The sequence below is a fragment of the Balaenoptera ricei genome, chromosome 16 (assembly GCF_028023285.1).
Source record: "Balaenoptera ricei isolate mBalRic1 chromosome 16, mBalRic1.hap2, whole genome shotgun sequence".
In the NCBI taxonomy this organism is placed as follows: Eukaryota; Metazoa; Chordata; class Mammalia; order Artiodactyla; family Balaenopteridae; genus Balaenoptera; species Balaenoptera ricei.
This window is the reverse complement of record NC_082654.1, coordinates 26592978-26610958: the sequence shown is the minus strand read 5'-3', so window position 1 is coordinate 26610958 and position 17981 is coordinate 26592978. Positions and strand designations below refer to the sequence as shown.

The following is a 17981-nucleotide window of genomic DNA, read 5'->3' as shown; positions in this document are numbered from 1 at the left end:
CCTTCTCCTCCTTGATAAAAGTTCTTGGTTGTGGAGAGCTTATAGTACTATTTTCCACTTTAATGTCATTTATTCCATTTGCTTATAAGTTTTGGCAGAAATACTTTAGTAAATTCAGCAACTTAATAAATAGCCTGGCTTATTCCTGCTCCTTCTATTAATCCAGCTTAGCAGTCACCCCAAATCTCCGGGAAGTATGTACTCTAACCAACTCCCGTTCCTGAAGCCCTTTATATATATATATACCAGAGCACCCTACCAGAGCACCCATCATATCTGACTGTAGGGAATTGATTTTTGTATTTTTCTCCTTTATACTAGAGTGAAGTTTCTTGTGCGTAAAGACTATAGATAGCTTCCATCCCCCACAATGCCTGGTGCTTATTAGACACTATATGATAGCTGTTGAAATAAACAGAATTACCCACCCAAGTTAATGTAAGATTTTAAGGTACTAAGGTACTATTCAAAAGGTTGTAGAAAATTGTACTTGGGCTCTCTTTTTAAGACTTTATTTTAGTTCTTGTTTAAGACTCCATCATTCAAAATACTCTATCATCTTCTAACTTTCACATGACCCTTACAGTATAGCTGCACGGTATAGATTATCTATGTTTTTCAGATGAAGAATCTAATACAACAGAGAAGTTAGGGAATTGAAAGGTCATTCCGGAAGCAAAAAAACATTAAAGTTTAACCAGGGTATTTTTGACTAGTAATCTAATATTTCCATTTCTTGTTGTTATTATTCTTTTAATGGATGGAAATAAGCCATGCTGCTTTTTAGCTAAGAACATAAGAAAAATCTTATAAGATAGTTATTTGTTCTGTCTTGTGGCTGACAATCATTTTCCAATGAGGCCTGGTTACATCAAGAATCAAAGAATCCCAGAGTTTAAAGGGCATATAATCTAATCTCCCAGCCCAAGTGGAAATCCTTCAAACCGAGTCTTAGAATTACATAAAATGGTTATGTTTTTTATCTGCATCGCACCAGGAAATAACTCAAACCAGTGTGTTCACTAAGATCAAATGATAATTCTGTGAAATAATTTTCAAGAGTTGAGACAATGATATGCAAATATGCATAATTATAAGAATTCCCTTCTGCTTCAGAGGCCCTTTGTTTACCACTTTTAGTACTGTATTCGCACTGACCACGTTAACCTCTCTATGCCTCGATTTCTGTCAGCAATAAAATGTAACGTTTAGTTTAAGACAGACAAATTCTATCCCAAAAGATTTGGAGAAGACAGAATGAATAGATTTGAAACAAACAAACAAAAAAAGATTAAGCACGTCTTTTCTTTTTTTTTATGGCATATTTTTTCTTTTGTTTTTTTATCTTCTCCTGCCTTGAATTATTTGACACCATTCCTTTTTAAAACTCTGTTTATGAGCAATCTCCCTGGCTTCTATTAGCTACATTGCAATCACTCATTTATAATACCACCTTTCAGAACAGTTAAAATTAGAATTCTGAGATCCTTAGGGGACTGGTGATATAAAAAGGCTAAGAACAGGCAAAACACATTGCACTCTTCCTCCTGAGTTCCTGATTAGATGTCCTCATTATCCTTTCCAATAAAATTCTAAAACAACTGGAATTTATCACATTTGTACATTAAACAACGGTACATGTAAAGAAAGTTCTTCTCATGTATCATTTACTAGTGTAGACATTGTGAAAGAATGTCTGTTTTCTATAAAATATTTTCAAGGTTCAAAATAAATGTTTTAGGTTTTTCCTCATGTGTCTCTTTCAAAAAAAAAATCAGTATATACAAATACTGCTTTCTGCAGGCTGAGAGCTTTTACACACTCATTATATTTGAAATTGAATGATTAAAAAAACATAATTTCTATTCATCTTAAAAGGAGAGAAGCAAAACACAGATGAGAAAGAAAACATTCTAACTACAACTAAACTTTATAAACCTAATAGTATAAAAAAAATAATACTTCTACATTTCCAATGAGCAATTTTCCTCATCAGGAAACAATAACTTCACATGTTGCACCTTTAAATGAAATTACAGAGAAATGCAAAGTTCAGCTAATATTTTCTTCCAGCAAAATAACAAATGGCATCTCAAGCATGGTCTAGGCAAGACAAATGCAAATACAGTACAGCACCATATTAACCCAACCCGAGGACAGGGGATCACAGGATTATTAGCGTTTGCTAAATAGGGAAGAGGATATTTATAGATATCAGGGTTCTGCCTGAAAGGTACAAAGTAAGCTGATTTAAAATGCTGGACAAAAGAGCAGAATAAGTCTACTCTATGCTTCTATCCATATATGTCTATAGTTAATGTCAAACGAAGGGAGACAGCCATTAGAAGTTAATTTTATTATGGGGCTGAGTTTTGCAGTATAAATACAAGGAAATGAATTTTTAGTGTATTTTTGGTCAAAACATCCATTCATTCATTCATTTATATTAAACACCCATAATGTGCTCCAAGTACAATGGTGAGCAAAACAGATATGATCTCTATGTAGGATGTGTACTCCTATGACATTAAATAAAGGCAATTTAAGAAACAAGAACTTTAGTTAATTGTGTATTGTGCGTTATCAGCATGCATGCACACAAGTTATCTGCACCCTGGTGGACAGAAGTGGTCTGACTCAGCCACAAAACATTTGAACAAACTTTTCTATAGGCAAATCATGACTAGACATGCTGTTGACTATGGACATTTTATTTGCCTCAAAATCAGCTTAAACTCAACTACCGGCAGAGGCGTGGTGCACTGACCTAAAATGATACAAACTAGGTCATTCAAAGAAACTAGGGTGTTGGAGAGGGAGAGAGGAATATGTTGGTATATGGAAAATATATGTGACTGGGAGGAGCAGCTAAAATTTAAGTATTAAAATTAGTAAGCCAACTGTCAAGTACATGCACTCCCCATACCTAGCTTAAATGGAACTGACTTCAATTTACTTCTACCTCACCAAAAAAACCTGGTGCTGCCCAGTGAGATGTTATTAATTTCCAGGAATTCGTATAGCTTTGTGTGTGTGTGTGTGTGTGTGTGTGTGTATGTGTGTGTGTGTGTGTTTACAGTTCAAGAAATCCACAAGAGAATCCTTTATTCCGTATGCAATGAATGGTCCATTCGAAAAGAAAAAAACTTTCTAAGATGTTGTTTTTCCATTTATTGTTCAGAACATCATTTTTATACCTCTACACTTCTTACTATTCAAAGCCAAGTCACCTGAGGTACAGGGAAGCAGCTGATTGATTTAAAGTTGGGTCATGTGATTTAAAAACCAGTGGCAGCTGATTGATTTAAATCCTGGTCATATGACCTGAGGAGGGGGTGCTAAAAACTGCTTTTTTATCTCTGGCTCAGAATATCATATTTATAGCTTGGTTTTTCTTATGATTTAGAAAACTTGAGCTGTCTTTCCTTGGAATCAGCAGGAGAAAAATACAGTATTTCAGGTTCATTCTTTTTTTTTTTTGATCTGCATATTCGTATAGCTTTGATAGGGAGAACCTCACTCAAATTTTGTCGTCTTTCTCCTTATCTCTCTACTAAATAAATACGTTTCCTGAGGAACAAGATACGTGCAACTCCTCAGGAAGAGTGGGTTCACACTTCATCAGAGTCCTAATGAAAAGAACATTATGGGCTTTAGAGTTTCATGGACTTTTATTCAACTTCCCTATGTGTAACCTCCGGCACAGTTCCATCTAGAAAATGGGAACAGTATTTATATCTCAAGAAAAATGCTATGAAGATTAAGTGAGATGATGTAGGTAAAGCATGCACATAGGGGGCACTCAAAACAGTAGTTGTGTTTATATTTTTCACTGACAATTTTTGACCGGAAAACATAATCTTGGGAACAATCTTCAAATGTTAAACATGCTAGATAACTACCACTAGGTTCATATATACAGAAATTACTCCATAAATAATTCCTAAATGGAGGACTCATCTATTAAAAAACAGTGATTATTTAGGCACAAAAATTACTGTCATCTTAGTATTTCACCAAGGACTTGGTATCCTAAGGCAGGGGTAAGACAGCTGAACCTCTAGGGGTTCAGAGAAACCAATAATGGGTTTTTGTTGCAGTTCTCCAAATTAAAAAAAGAATAAATATGTATTAGTCATAGCTAAAGGACTAAAAGAATAAATAAACCTGGGACTCACTCTTTACTAGCACAGTTACCACGGGGGCTCATGGGATACCAGATGTGACACACTTAATCACACCACTGACGGTTTAAATTCCATGTTCCACTTACAGTTCTAAGAATAGCTCACACTTTTGGAGACAGAAAAAAAAAATGCATTTTGGAAATCAGATAAAGAATCCTGAATACTTTGTCCTAATTTCTTATTGTTCATGGTAGGAAAAAAAGAAAAAAGAAAACCAAAATCTCTCTTGATCACTGAATACAACAGTCGTATACAACAGTGTTGTATACAGTGTCAATCTGTTGTATACAGTGTCAGTCTGCACCTGGAAACAGGACAGTGGTTAATTTATTGTGACGTATAATTATAAATTAAACAATCATGAAATTACACAGTCCACTACATTGATAAACAAACTGGGAAAAGTTAGCCAACTGTTTCTCATTTATGATGCAATCTCTCTCTTGGTTTAGCATGCCTTTTTCATTTCAATTCTAGTTATTTTCTGTGTAAATATTTATGTTTGTACTCATTTGTTGAGAAAAACTTAGCCTTTAAATGGACAGCTCATGTATAAACGATTAATAAAAAGCAAACATGTAAAGATCTGTTTAGCCTGAGGTTAACAAAACTGCAATGTAGCAAGTGTTGAAATATGATTGGCAACTTCAGATGAAATAATTCTACTTCTTTAACGATCTGACAATGTTAAATAAATTGCAAAAATTTTTTCCCATCAAAATTTACTCATTGGATTAGCTAACCAAATGTACATGTATTTTTTCCTTGTGAACATCTAGCTTTTTCTTACTTCATAAGTCAAAAGAAGTGGTTCAACATTTCTAAAAGTCAAAAAGGGTCTGGAGTTGGGGCAGGGAAGTAACTATAAGCTTGAGTATTAGCTCTTTGCAGCTGGTAAGCCAACCAACCTGCTCTAAACGCTCCAAAATCAATTTTTTCTTTGACTAGTTCTAAAACCACTCAATTCCATTTTAACACCCTCCAACTAACTGCAGAGAAATCAACAAGGAACAGAGTGTCAAGAATCAAATATGTCACATATCATAATTTACAATTTGGGAAAGCTTTAATCTGGTCCAACAGAGAAAAGGCTTGCCCCAAGTTAATGGCCACCCTCCAGTTTTAATCTGCTCCAAACTGACATTAAGGCCTTTGGTTCTGGTGTGGTCAGATGCCAAGGAAGGTTGCAACAGGTCCGAAGGAAATACTAAGGACCGGGCAGCAAATCTGCCTCCACCGACATGGATTAAGTATTGAACGGGAAACTGGTCATCACCAACAACCAAACCTTGCAGAATCGTCAGCAAATAAATAACTCGGGACTGCAGAAGCGCGCCCGCCACGCAGACACCGAGACGGCGTAAAATCCTCTAGGCATCCCTTCCAAGCGGCACCTCTTTGTGTCCTGGGATTTACACCCTTCCCCCCAGAGGCCCGCGCATCGCGAGGAAGAGGAGAGCTAGGCTACCGTCTCCCCTGGTACCGCCGGCGCGACCTCAAAGGCAGTAGCGCTGGCCCTCTCCCCGCTTCTGGCCGGGCACTGGCGAACCCCACTTTTCTGCGACACGGGGAGGCCGATTCTCCGGGAAGATCTAAGCCTGCGTGCAGAGGCTGCTCTCCGCAGCTCCTCGGATCCGCCCTCATCCCATCCCCAGAGTAATGATGGAGCCCTGGCTCCGCACCGGGACAACCATGCACCCTTCCACAGCCCCTTCCAGCCCCTTCCCCTAGTTTCGGACCGGTTGCAAGCCCCGCCTTCCTCCCCAGGCCCAGATCTCCCTCCAGGGCCCACACTCGGGGCTCTCCGCCGCCCCCCGAAACCAATCCAGGACCCAGACAGCAGGCTGAGCGTCAATCCATTCCCTCCTGTCTTTAAGCGCAGTGCCCTGCCTTGGGCCTGGGGAAGGGAGGCGGGTGACCGACCAGCTCCGGAGGGACCCAGGACCCACACTCACCATCCTCCCGCCGAGTCCCTCCTCCTCCTCCTCCTCCTCCTCCTCCTGCCTCCCCCGTTACCAGGGGCAACTCCTGCGGCACCGCCCCCGACGTCCCCCGTACGCACAGCGGAGGAGCAAAGCAGCGGAACGGGGCGGGGTCTAGCTCCGCTTTCCCCAGTGTGCGCAAGCGCGCCAATGTGCCCTCCCACTGCGCAGGCGGGCTGCTGGAGCGGCTGCAGGCTGTGGCAGGCTGGTGGAGACCCAGGGAATGGTGAAAACTCGCCCACGTGGCTGGCGGGGGCCACCCGGCCTGTGATTGGTCCAGAAGGAGGGGTGTGGGGGCGGGGCGAGGGGCGGTTCCCGGGCCAAGGCCAGAAGTGCACCCTGGCCAAGCTGCCAACGCGGGGTGCATCTGGTAGCAGTTGTCTCAGTGCGTTCCTCCCGGGACCAGGTAAGGGGTCTTGGGAGGAGTCCGCCTGCCACATATACCTCCAGTCCCCACATCCCGGAGGGAGCTTGCATTTCTGTCCTGACTCTGCCCAGGCGGGGCTGCAGCGCGGGCTGGGCTTCCACCTGCCGAAGCCACGTGGCAAGAGAAGGGTCTACCTGTGGACCTCTCCTTTATGGCCCCCAGCACCTTCGTGTGCCGGGCTGAGGGGCGGGGGAGTCATGGGTTGCGCATCCATTTCCACACACCTGTGTTAGAATCCGGGCTGGAGGACTCCTGGTGGTGGGAGGCTGCCTGTCGGAAGGCAAGAAGGTGCTTGAGGACTGGCCCTGAGGGCTGGGGTGAGCTGATGGCGGGGATGAAAGACGTTTTGGGAAGGATAGTTTCGTTGAACTGCGTTGGACCGGTCGGTGCGCCGTCTGCAGTCCCAAAGGAGGCAAAAAGGGGCCTGCACTTACAGGCAAGAAACAGTGGGAGGGATTCTGGGTGCTACCTCCCACCTCTTCCCCGTGCAGAGGACAGGAAGAAGAGTTACAACATTTGTGCCAGGTCCTATTCCAGACCCTGGAGACACAGCAGGGGGCTAAATCTGCCCCCATGGAAATTACATCCTTCCTAGTGAAATGCTTTTCATACAAGATTCCATTTCATTCTCAAAACCCTAGAAATTGATTATTTTAAGTGATAAGAGTGGGGATTTGAACCTAGTACTTTCTGACTCTTGAGGAATTATTAAACACCATTATTGTATTGTCCATGTTGGAGGAACAGAGTGGTTTATACCTGAAATGTAAATCCAGAAGTTTTTAAGAGCAGATAAAGTGTGGGCATGGATGATACCCCTGGAGTTTTACAGATGTGTGTGTATGTGCCTCTTACCTACCTCATTGGGTTCTTGTGAGGATTATATGAATGATTATATGTCAAGTACATAGAACATTGCCTGGCACATAGGAAGTGCTATATGGGGCTTAGTTATTATTTTCTTTTTTTTATTTTTTGGCCGTGCGGAACGGCATACGGGATCTTAGTTCCCTGACCAGGGATCGAACCAGTGATCCCTGCAGTGGAAGCGGGGAGTCTCAACCACTGGACCGCCAGGGAGGTCCCATGGCTTAGCTGTTGTTAATAGCTTCATCCAGGTTTTGGGCTTTGCTGATTTTATGACCAGCAGGCTTTCCAGCCTAGTTAAGATCATTGGAATGAAGGCAGATTTTTCCCTAAATGGTCCTTAGCTTTTTATGCATTCAAGTAAAGTATTTTTAAAAACATCTGCTACCTGCATACCTGCTTCAGATGCTTGGAGAGAAAACTCAGTTCAGAACCTTGACTAAGGAGGTGCAAGGTGAATGGTTAATTCAGAGCATGTACTCTTTCAATCCACCCATCTCTAGCCTGTTGGTTCTTTTGTGAAAGAGGCAAAGCAGACTCCTCTTTCTAAGTTGCCTGGTGTCTAACATCATGGTTGCCTCGGAGTCACATGATTGTACAAAAGCATATACTACCAGGGCCCGCTGGTTTAATTATTAGTCTCATTCTCCAGCTTGCTGTAGGCAGCCTTGACACCAGCCCTCGCCATCTCAGTGGTCTTTGTGTCTGAACTTCTTTTTTTTTTAAATGAAAGCTTATTTATTTATTTACTTATTTATTTTTGGCTGTGTTGGGTCTTCGTTTCTGTGCGAGGGCTTTCTCTAGTTGCGGCAAGTGGGGGCCACTCTTCCTCGCGGTGCGCGGGCCTCTCACTGTTGCGGCCTCTCTTGTTGCGGAGCACAAGCTCCAGACGCGCAGGCTCAGCAGTTGTGGCTCACGGGCCTACTTGCTCCGCGGCATTTGGGATCCTCCCAGACCAGGGCTCGAACCCGTGTCCCCTGCATTGGCAGGCAGATTCTCAACCACTGCGCCACCAGAGAAGCCCCTGAACTTCTTTTATTTATTTATTTACTTAATTATTTTTTTTGGCTGCGTTGGGTCTTCGTTGCTGCGCGCGGGCTTTCTCTAGTTGTGGCGAGCGGGGGCTACTCTCGTTGCAGCGCGCAGGCTTCTCATTGCAGTGGCTTCCCTTGTTACGGAGCACGGGCTCTAGGTGCTCGGGCTTCAGTAGATGTGGCACGTGGGCTCAGTAGTTGTGGCTTGCGGGCTCTAGAGCGCAGGCTCGGTAGTTGTGGTGCACGGGCTTAGTTGCTCCGCGGCATGTAGGATCTTCTCGGACCAGGGCTCGAACCCGTGTCCCCTGCATTGGCAGGCGGATTCTTAATCACTGCTCCACCAGGGAAGCCCTGTGTCTGAACTTCTTGAGTCTTTGACTCCCATCTTCCTCTGATGGGAGTACAAGCGATGATATTTTGTTTTTCTCCCTACCTGGGGATTCAAATAGGAAGATCTTGGGTACTTCCCCCGCACTTGCAAGAGGATACAACAGAAGAGGTTCGGAAGCCTGTTTTCCAAACTCTGATACTGTCTGCCAGAGAAAATCAGCTCTCCCTGGAAGGACGAGCATTACTTCAGGAGAGGTAGTAGGTTATATCATTTTTAAAATCTTTTCCCTTCTTCCCTCCCTCTCTTTCTTTCTCTTTCTCTCTCTCTTTATCGAGACAAGCACCCTGTAGTGGATAGAGGACCTATCTAGGTGATCCTAAGCCTTGTAACCTGTGGTCTTTTTTGTTTTTTTGTTGGCACCGTGCCCTCATCAGTGAGGGGCAGAGTCCTAACCACTGGACCTCTAGGGAATTCCTGTCTAAGCCTTGTAACCTTGGGAAAATATGGCCCTAGCTGTTGTCAGATCTTTGGATAAACAGGACTGGATCTGTTTCCTGTTCACATTTATATCTGCCACAGTGCAGGACCACATGTGCCACAAATGCTCACCATGCTGGCTCAATCCATGTGAACCTTCCTAGGCATCAGTTTCCTCATCTGTAAGCTGAGATCCCTAATGTCTTTGAGCTGTGACATTCTCTAATCCTGGAAGGAAAGGGAGGTATTGGTTAGTCACCTGTTTGATTTCCACCTCCCCCTGTTCCCTGTAGCGGAACCCTGGATGTAATAGTCACCTTTTTAGGAAGTATTCGATATGGTTCGTGTAGGAAGAGGGATCATAACTGTTGAAGAAAACTTAAGACCAGTAGGACTCAGTATAGGAGGGGCAGACAGTTTGCAGCTTCGTGAAAGAAAGCTTCTGTAACCAAGGCAGGTTCTTAGTTTGACAAAAAAAAAGGGGGGACATCCTTGATGCCCAGAGAACCCAAGAATAAGTTGGAATGCATTTCAGGCAGGCAGTAAGTGCTTTTAGAGGGCAGATGAGGGCTATAGCGTGAACCTTATAGTCTGTTAGGGGAGGCAAATTTTACACTGATAACTGTAAATAACAAGAAAGTGACGATTACAAAAACCCAGCTTGCTTCAAAGGAGGACAGGATGCTATGGGAGTATGTAACAGAAGGGCTTGAGTTTGCCCTGAAGGAGTCACGGAACTGCCCCCATTGGGGGCCATTAGCGTGGGGAGAAATGTTGAGACATAGAATTTAGATTTTTTTCCCTTTATGTTTTACATAAGACAGGACTGGGCAGTTCCTATCCTGACCTTGGTAATGAAGGCAAAGGTTCTTGCATGATTTAGCAAATGATTACCCCCTCATGGTAGAAATGCTTCCATTGTGAAAGTCAGAGGACTTTCCAATGTTGGATTGTTGGGTTGAGGGTGGAGAGGGTTGGCTGAGAAGTGTGTGTGTGTGTGTGTGTGTGTGTGTGTGTGTGTTGAGGGGGAGGCATAGCATTTGGGACTGTCTGTATCTGGTGCGAGTGTGGGTCTCTGTAAGCCAAGGCCAACTCCTTTTCCTTTCTGTAGAGTGAAGGAAAGTGAACTCTTTCCCCTCCTCCCACCCCTGGCTTCAGTTGGGACTGGGTGAAATGTCTTTGGTCTTTGGACCAGCCTGCAGGAGCCGAGTCAGCCTGTCCCCAAAGGGCAGAGCCCGGAGCTTTCTTGTGGGCTCTGTGGTGGGGTGTGGGAGGGGGAAGCCGGAGTCCTGGCAGTGGGCTCTTGCTGTGACTTCCCCCGAGAGGTTGCCACCGAGTCACTGAGTCAGGGCCCCCCAGGGGTGCTGCGGAACCACCGCAGTGGGCCTCTCCTCCCTCCTGGGGAAGTGGCTCACCCTGAACCATCAGCTTGCTGAAGTCTCTCCCACCCTAACAAACAGTCTAAAAATTGATCGCCTCTCTCGCTCTGCCTCATCTGTTGGCTTCTCCTGCCTGCCACCTTGCTGGTTGTTCTTTCTCATCTTTTTGATGGGCTACCTCTTAAATACAGTGGTTTTTCCGGGTATGTCCTTGGATCGCTGCTCTTCCCAGTCTGCATATTCTCCCTGGAAAACTTTATCTTAAACTACCCCCCAACCCCATGCTGCTCCCTCACTGTTTTACTTCTAACCCAGATCTCCATGCTGGGTTTTAAGCCTAAATATCCAATTACCGACCAACTGGACCTCTTTTTTAGCAAATTCTTGTGCTAGGTGTTGAGGCAGCGGTGGTGAGCAAAATGGGCACAACTCCTGGCTTCAAGGAGCTTATGGCCTAGTGGGGGAAGGTGGGCGTTAATGTAAAACCACAGAGTATCCTGACAGACTGGCATGGCTCTGAAGGAAAAGTATGGAGCCAAGAGGGCTTATAGCAGAGCAGCGGATCTAGTTGCATGGGAGGGAGGAAGGGGGTCCTTCAGAGGATTCTCTGAGGAAAGGAGATGTGAGCCAAGATATGAAGGACAGGTAGGTGCTTCCTTGCAGGTCACTCAGACTGTCTCTGCCGAGCAAAAGACTACTATTTTTGGGGGTGGGGGGAGCCCTTGAAATTATTTGCTAATGCACCTGCTTTTAAGGGTGCCGTTTATTCTGAGGTGAACTTCCTTTGCAGCCGTAATAACCCATGGGTCTTTATTGAGGTAGTGGTCTTGGGTGGAAGTTTCCTTTCATTCTACTACTTAGTATAAAATATTTATTTTTTACTAGGTCTGCAGCTTCCATCAGCGATATGTTTCCTTTCCCTAATATGAAACACTGGCTTTGTTTGCTCAAGTCTGTGAGTGCTTTTGGATTTAGACGATTGTATAACTCAAGAAGATAGCTTTTTTTTTTTTTAACATGTTAACCACTATCATTTTCACTTTATATACTTTGGCACTGAATTATTACAAAAATTATTTCTGTAATTTAAAAAGACAATGTTTTCAGAATGAGAAAAACAAATGGCCAAAAACATATGAAAAGATGCTTAATCTCATTAAGAATCAAGAAAATACAAATTAGGTACTTCTCTGGCAGTCCAGTGGTTAAGACTCCGCACTTCCACTGCAGGGGGCACAGGTTTGATCCCTGGTTGGGGAACTGAGAGCCATCATGCTGCGTGGCACAGCCCAAAAAAAAAATTTTTTTTTAATTAAAAAAAGAAAATACAAATTAAAACAACAATATTGTTTCTGCCCATCAAATTGGCAAAAAAAGAAAAGATTTATAATACCCATTTTGGTGAAAGTTTGACTAAAGCAGCATTATCATACACAACTGGTGAAAAATCAATTTGTATTATAAAGATTTAATTTAAAACATGTATATCCTTTGATCCAGCAATTCCACTTCTAGAAATCAATCCTAAAGATATAGTTGCCATGGGGACTTCCCTGGTGGCTCAGTGGTTAAGAATCCGCCTGCCAATGCAGGGGACATGGGTTCGAGCCTTGGTCCGGGAAGATCCCACATGCCGCGGGGCAACTAAGCCCGTGCACCACAACTACTGAGCCTGCGCTCTAGGGCCTGCGTGCCGCAGCTACCCAGCCCAAGTGCTGCAGCTACTGAAGCCTGAGTGCCTAGAGCCCATGCTCCGCAACAAGAGAAGCCACTGCAATGAGAAGCCCATGCACCACAACGAAGAGTAGCCCCTGCTTGCTGCGACTAGAGAAAGCCCTCGCATAGCAACGAAGACCCAACACAACTAAAAATAAATAAAATTTTTTTAAAAAGACAGCATTAAAAAAAAGATACAGTTGCCATATACACAAAGTGATGTGTGTAAGGGTGCTCACCATAGCAGTGAAAAACTGAAAATAACCCAAATGTCTATCAAATAATGAAAATAAGGCACATGGAATATTATATAATCACTAAAAAGAATGATAGAGTTGTATATCTCAAATGGAGAATTCTCTAAGATGTTAAACGAAAAAAGTAAGTTGTGTAGCTGTGCCAGATAGTTTATTGCTCCTTAGCCCCAAATCTACCCTTCTTTGCCCTGTTTTATGATACTGGATGTTGTAAACATTTTTCCTTTGCCCTCTGATATGATTTTAAGCTCTACCAGTAGAGGGCGCTGGAGGAACACTGATGAGGAAGGGGTAGTCTTCCAGGTGCCTGGATGCTTGCCTATTATCAAGTTTCAACAGCACCCCACCAGGCAGCTTCCCAGTGAGTTTCAGCAGCACCCGTGTGGGTGTCTTCCCATTGAGTTCCCTCAGCGTCCCTGTGGGCAGCTTCCCAGAATCTCAGTGGCTTCCTGGTGAATTTCGTCAGTCCTCCAACTCAGCATTCCAGCACATCCAGTTTCCTGCCTGCCAGCCCTTCAGTGGGCAGCAAACTTTGAAGAGGATAGCTTTTTAAATCTTGCTCAAGATGTGCCTGCGAACTTGTAATTCAATATATATGGAAAATCCTCAGGTGATTTTTTTTTTCAAGGAAAAAAAGACAAATGACATAGTAGTAGAAGATATAGAAGTAAATCTGAAAATTATTCCTTAAAAAAAAAAAAAGGATGAGCAGGTGTTATTTAGTGAAGAGGGGAAGGAATAGCATCCTGGACTAGCATTTACAAAGGGCCTGAGACAGATGGCAGCCTCGTGCGTTTGAGAAAGTCTCATAGCACTTGAAACTCAATGCAAGGAAAGTCAAACTCACTGTTTTCTCCCTTAAAGCCTATTTTTCTATATTCTGTCTCAGCACGTTATTGCCCCAGTCAGAAACCCTGGTATCACTCTAGGTATTTGTGATGGGTCACCTGGGCTAGGCCAGAGAAACTCCCCAGGACCCCCTCTCTGCTATATTTCCAGTTGGAGGGGCCTCTGAGGGAGAAGCAGCCAATTTGTAACAAACACACACTTTCTTTTAGTTATTAGACCAAACACTGATTTAGGTACCGTGGTGAAGGGATTTTGCAAATGTAATTAAAATCCCTAAGTGGTTGGCTTTGAGTTAATCTAAAGGGAGATTATCCTGGGTGGCCTGACCTAATCAGATGGAATCCCTTTAAAAAAGGGCTGGACCCCCGCCACCCTGAGGTTAGAGATTCCAGGAGGGAGGTAGGTAGGTAGATAGATTGATTGGTAGATAGATGGATAGATAGAAAATCTATTGGTTCTCTTTCTGTGGTTGAGCCCTGAGTGATAGAATAGTCCCTATCACTTAGCAAATCCTCAGATTCCGCTGCTTTAAAAGCTTCTCTTCTTTTGATCCTCCTCCCAGTTCTGGTGCATCTGGGTTCATTTGAGCCCCACTTCTTCTTGCGTGGATTGTTGGGGGTTCGCTTCCAGCTGGTATCTGCATCCTGTGAGGTCCTGCCATACCCTGTTTACTTTCATATGATTTCCCAGATTGTTCTTTCTTTTTGTTTTTTAGTAAATTTATTTATTTATTTATTATTTATTTTTGGCTGCGTTGGGTCTTCGTTGCTGCGCGCGGGCTTTCTCTAGTTGCGGCGAGCAGGGGCTACTCTTTGCTGCGGTGCGCGGGCTTCTCATTGCTGTGGCTTCTCTTGTTGCAGAGCACGGGCTCTAGGCGCGCGGGCTTCAGTAGTTGTGGCACACAGGCTCAGCAGTTGTGGCTTGCGGGCTTTAGAGCGCAGGCTCAGTAGTTGTGGCGCATGGGCTTAGCTGCTCTGCGGCATGTGGTTTCTTCCCGGACCAGGGCTTGAACCCATGTCCCCTGCATTGGCAGGTGGTTCTTAACCACTGCACCACCAGGGAAGTCCCCAGATTGTTCTTTCTAAACTACACATCTCATCACTCTTCTTGAAATCTTTTAATGGCTTCCTGAAATTTTCAGGCAAAAGTTCAAAAGCCATAGCTTGTTTTACATTTTTGCTCCTCTCGGCATATAGATCATACTTCTTTTGAAATTTTTTTTTAGTGGTTGCCCTAGAGTTTGCAATATACATTTGCAATGAATCCAAGTCCACTTTCAAATTATACTGTCCCACTTCACTGGTAGTGCAAGTACCTTATAATAGAGTCTTCCCAGTTTTTCCATCCCATCTGTTGTAGCATTGCTGTCATTCATTCACATATTGATAAGCTATAGTCACTGAACACTTCATTGCTACTTTGAATATATTGTTATTATTTTGAACAAATTGTTATCTCTTTGTTAACTGTTAACAATTAAAATAAGAAAAATAAATATTTTATTTTACCTTTAATTATTCCTTCTCTGACACTCTTTGTGTAGGTCAGACTTTATGACCCATATCATCTTCTTTCTCTCTGAAGAACTTCTTTTAACATCTTGCAAGTCAGGTCTGTTGGTGACAAATTCCTTCAATTTTGTTTGTCTCAGAAAGTCTTTATTTCTACTTCATTTCAAAAGGATTATTTTGCTGGATACAGAACTCTAGGTTTTTTGTCTTTTTTTTCTTTAAACATTTTTAATATTTCACTCTGCTCTTGCTTGCACCGTTTCTGAAGAGAAGTCCAATGTAACTCTTATCTTTGTTCCTCTATAGGTAAGGGTTTTTTCCCTTCCTCTGGCTTCTTTCTTGATTTTCTGCAGTTTGAATATAATATGCCTGGTGCAGATTTTCTGATAGTTGTCCTGCTTGATGTTCTCTGAGCCTCCTGGGTCTCTAGTTTGGTTTCTGTCATTAATTTTGGAAAATTCTCAGTCATTATCACTTCAAATATTTCTTCTGTTCCTTTTCCTCCTCTCCTTCTGGTATTCCTCTTATATGTATGTTGCAACTTATGTAATTGTCCCAAGGTTCTTGGATATTCTATTCTGGTTTTTTTTTAATTCTTTTTTTCTCTTTACTTTTCAGTTTGGGAATTTTCTTTTCTTTTTTAAAATATTTATATATTTATTTATTTATTTGGTTGCGCTAGGTCTTAGTTGCGGCTCATGGGCTCCCTAGTTGTGGCATGCATGTGGGATCTAGTTCCCTGACCAGGGATCGAACCTGGGCCCCCTGCATTGGGAGCGCAGAGCTCTATCCACTGCACCACCAGGGAAGTCCTGGGAATTTTCTGTTGACACATATTCAGGCTCACTGATTCTTTCCCTGGCCATGTCAAGCCTACTGATGAGCCCATCAAAGGCGCTTTCATTTCTGTTACAGTATTTTTAGTTTCTAACATTTCCTTTTGGTTCTTTCTTAGAGTGTCCATCTCTCTGCTTCCATCATCCGTCTGTTCTTTCATGTTGCCCACTTTCCCATTGGAGTCCTTAGCATATTAATCATAGTTATTTAAAATTCCTGGTTTGATAATTCCAAGGTCTCTGTCATCTGGTTCTGATGCTTGCTTGCTCTGTCTCTTCAAACTGTGGAGTTTTGTTTGTTTTGTTTTGTTTTTTTGCCTTTTAGGATGCCTTGTCCTTTTTTGTTGAAAGCCAGATGTGTGTGAGGTTTTACATTTTTCTGGCGAGGAGTTAGGTTGTGATTACTGTTTGCTAAAGCTGTAGGGGTCAAAAGTTAAATTTCCTCTAGTGTCCTTGTTTTTGTCTCCCCTGTTGTCTTTGGGTTTCTAGACACCTCTTCTTAAATAAGGTCTGAGACTTGCGGTTCTTTCTGTTGTTATTCAGTTCTCCCTGTTATTATACGGGAGCCCTGTACCACCGACAGTGTGAGGGCAGGGGGAGTGTTCTATAGTCCTGTGATTAGGTGCCCCTGGACCTTCACAAGTCCTTCTCAGGTTCCCCTTACTCCCTTTAGGTGAGACAGGAAAGCTAGAAGGGGTGGAGTTGGGCGTTTCTCTTCGCCCAAGTCAGTTAGGTTCTGGTGAGACCCAAGGTAGTTAGTTAGGCTCTGGTGAAACAGGCTAGGCTCCTTTGAGGGCAGGTCTTGTTAAAAATCGCAGAGGCCTCTGGGTCTACTTCACAATGGCCACTTTTCCCATCTCCCTGCCAGAAGCAGTAAGGAGTTTTTCTCTGATCTTCAGCCTGAGAACCTGGTGGGCTCCTGGAGGTAAAACTCACAAAAGTGTGTCTCCCCACACCGCCACCAAAGATTGAATCCCCCTGGAATTTTTAACTCTCAAGCTTGTCCACACTGAACTTCCAGCAATTTGTCGATTACAGTTTAAGTTTCCTATGGTACTTGCCCCAAGGGGTGGGCTTCTGTTCCCCACTAAGCTGTGATTCTCTGTACCTGCCTGCCTCTCCAAGTTTGGGGGCAGTGGTTTGCCCTGTGACCTCAATTCTCTGATGGTTCTAAGAAGAGCTGTTGATTTTCAGTTTGTTCAGCTTCTTTTTGTTGTGAGGACAGGAGTGACCATTTCCAAGCTCCTCACATGTCAGATCCGCCTTAGTTTTTCAAGTCATGGACTCCAGAACCTAATTATAGGCAGAGGTTCTGAAGTTAGGCTGAATTAAAATCCTGGCTCTTTCATTGGCAAGTGCTTGTGTGACTTGGCAAAGTCACTTACCTGTGCCTTGGTTTTCTCATCTATAAAATGGCATTAAACATAAGAGTATCTCTATCTTATAGGGTTATGGTGAAGATGAATTCAGAAAATGCACGTCAGGCACCAAGCAGAGTGTCTAGTGTCAATTAGGAGCTCAGGAAGTGTTAGTGTTGTCACCATCATCATCAGGTCCCCATGTGCACTGTGTGCTTTAAACACTGGCTCTTCTTCTTGCCTGGGGTACCTCTCCTCCATCTATCTGACTTTTATGCATCCTTCAAAACTTTGTTTATTTCTTGTTCTCACAAAGCATGTTCAGAATCCCTCATCCATTTTAGATAAGGTGATCTTATAATTTATCATCCAAACTGGGACACTTTTGAGGTTGAAGGGGTGCTTTTAATAATTACCACCGGACAACAAGCCCCGGCAAACCAGGAGACGCAGTCATCTCAGTTTTAGTACCTCTTCTCTGGCTTTCTGCTGCTCCCCGTGTCCATCAGCGGCATTGTCGCACTACTGTCCTTGTTGACTGACTTGTCTCTCTCCTGTTCTGTAACGCCTTGAGGGCGACAGCCATGGCCCGGGATCTCTCATAGGGCCGGCATGCACCACACACACACACACACACACACTGAAATGAAGGTGATCATGCCATTGTCGTGTCCATCTTTATCAGTGATTGTTTCTACTTTCAGTGTGATCCCATGCCTCTTCCTCCTTCAGATAGATCTATCCTACCTTCTGGGGCTTCACTCACATTC

The 17981-nt window shown here is 43.4% G+C and overlaps 2 protein-coding genes across 9 annotated transcripts in view; one reads left to right on the top strand and one right to left on the bottom strand.

The window, feature by feature from the left end:
• Positions 1 to 6235, bottom strand: part of ARL3 (ADP ribosylation factor like GTPase 3) — a 31208-nt gene extending 24973 nt beyond the window's left edge. Inside the window, exon 1 of the mRNA XM_059900744.1 lies at positions 6143 to 6235. Coding sequence (XP_059756727.1) covers positions 6143 to 6145 — 3 coding nt within the window. The 5' untranslated portion in view covers positions 6146 to 6235. The remainder of the gene's footprint in view (positions 1 to 6142) is intronic.
• SFXN2 (sideroflexin 2) overlaps positions 1 to 17981 on the top strand; it is a 57600-nt gene that overhangs the window by 29791 nt on the left and 9828 nt on the right. For 2 of the 8 annotated variants that reach the window (XM_059900739.1, XM_059900735.1), the window contains exons 1-2: positions 6488 to 6575; positions 8947 to 9082. The exons of 1 other annotated variant lie outside the window; for it this stretch is intronic. The gene's annotated coding sequence lies outside the window, so the exon portion shown is untranslated. Of the gene's footprint in view, positions 1 to 6485; positions 6576 to 8946; positions 9083 to 17981 lie in introns of those variants that run through there. 5 more of the 8 variants (XM_059900742.1, XM_059900741.1, XM_059900736.1 and 2 more) reach the window with 4 other exon arrangements.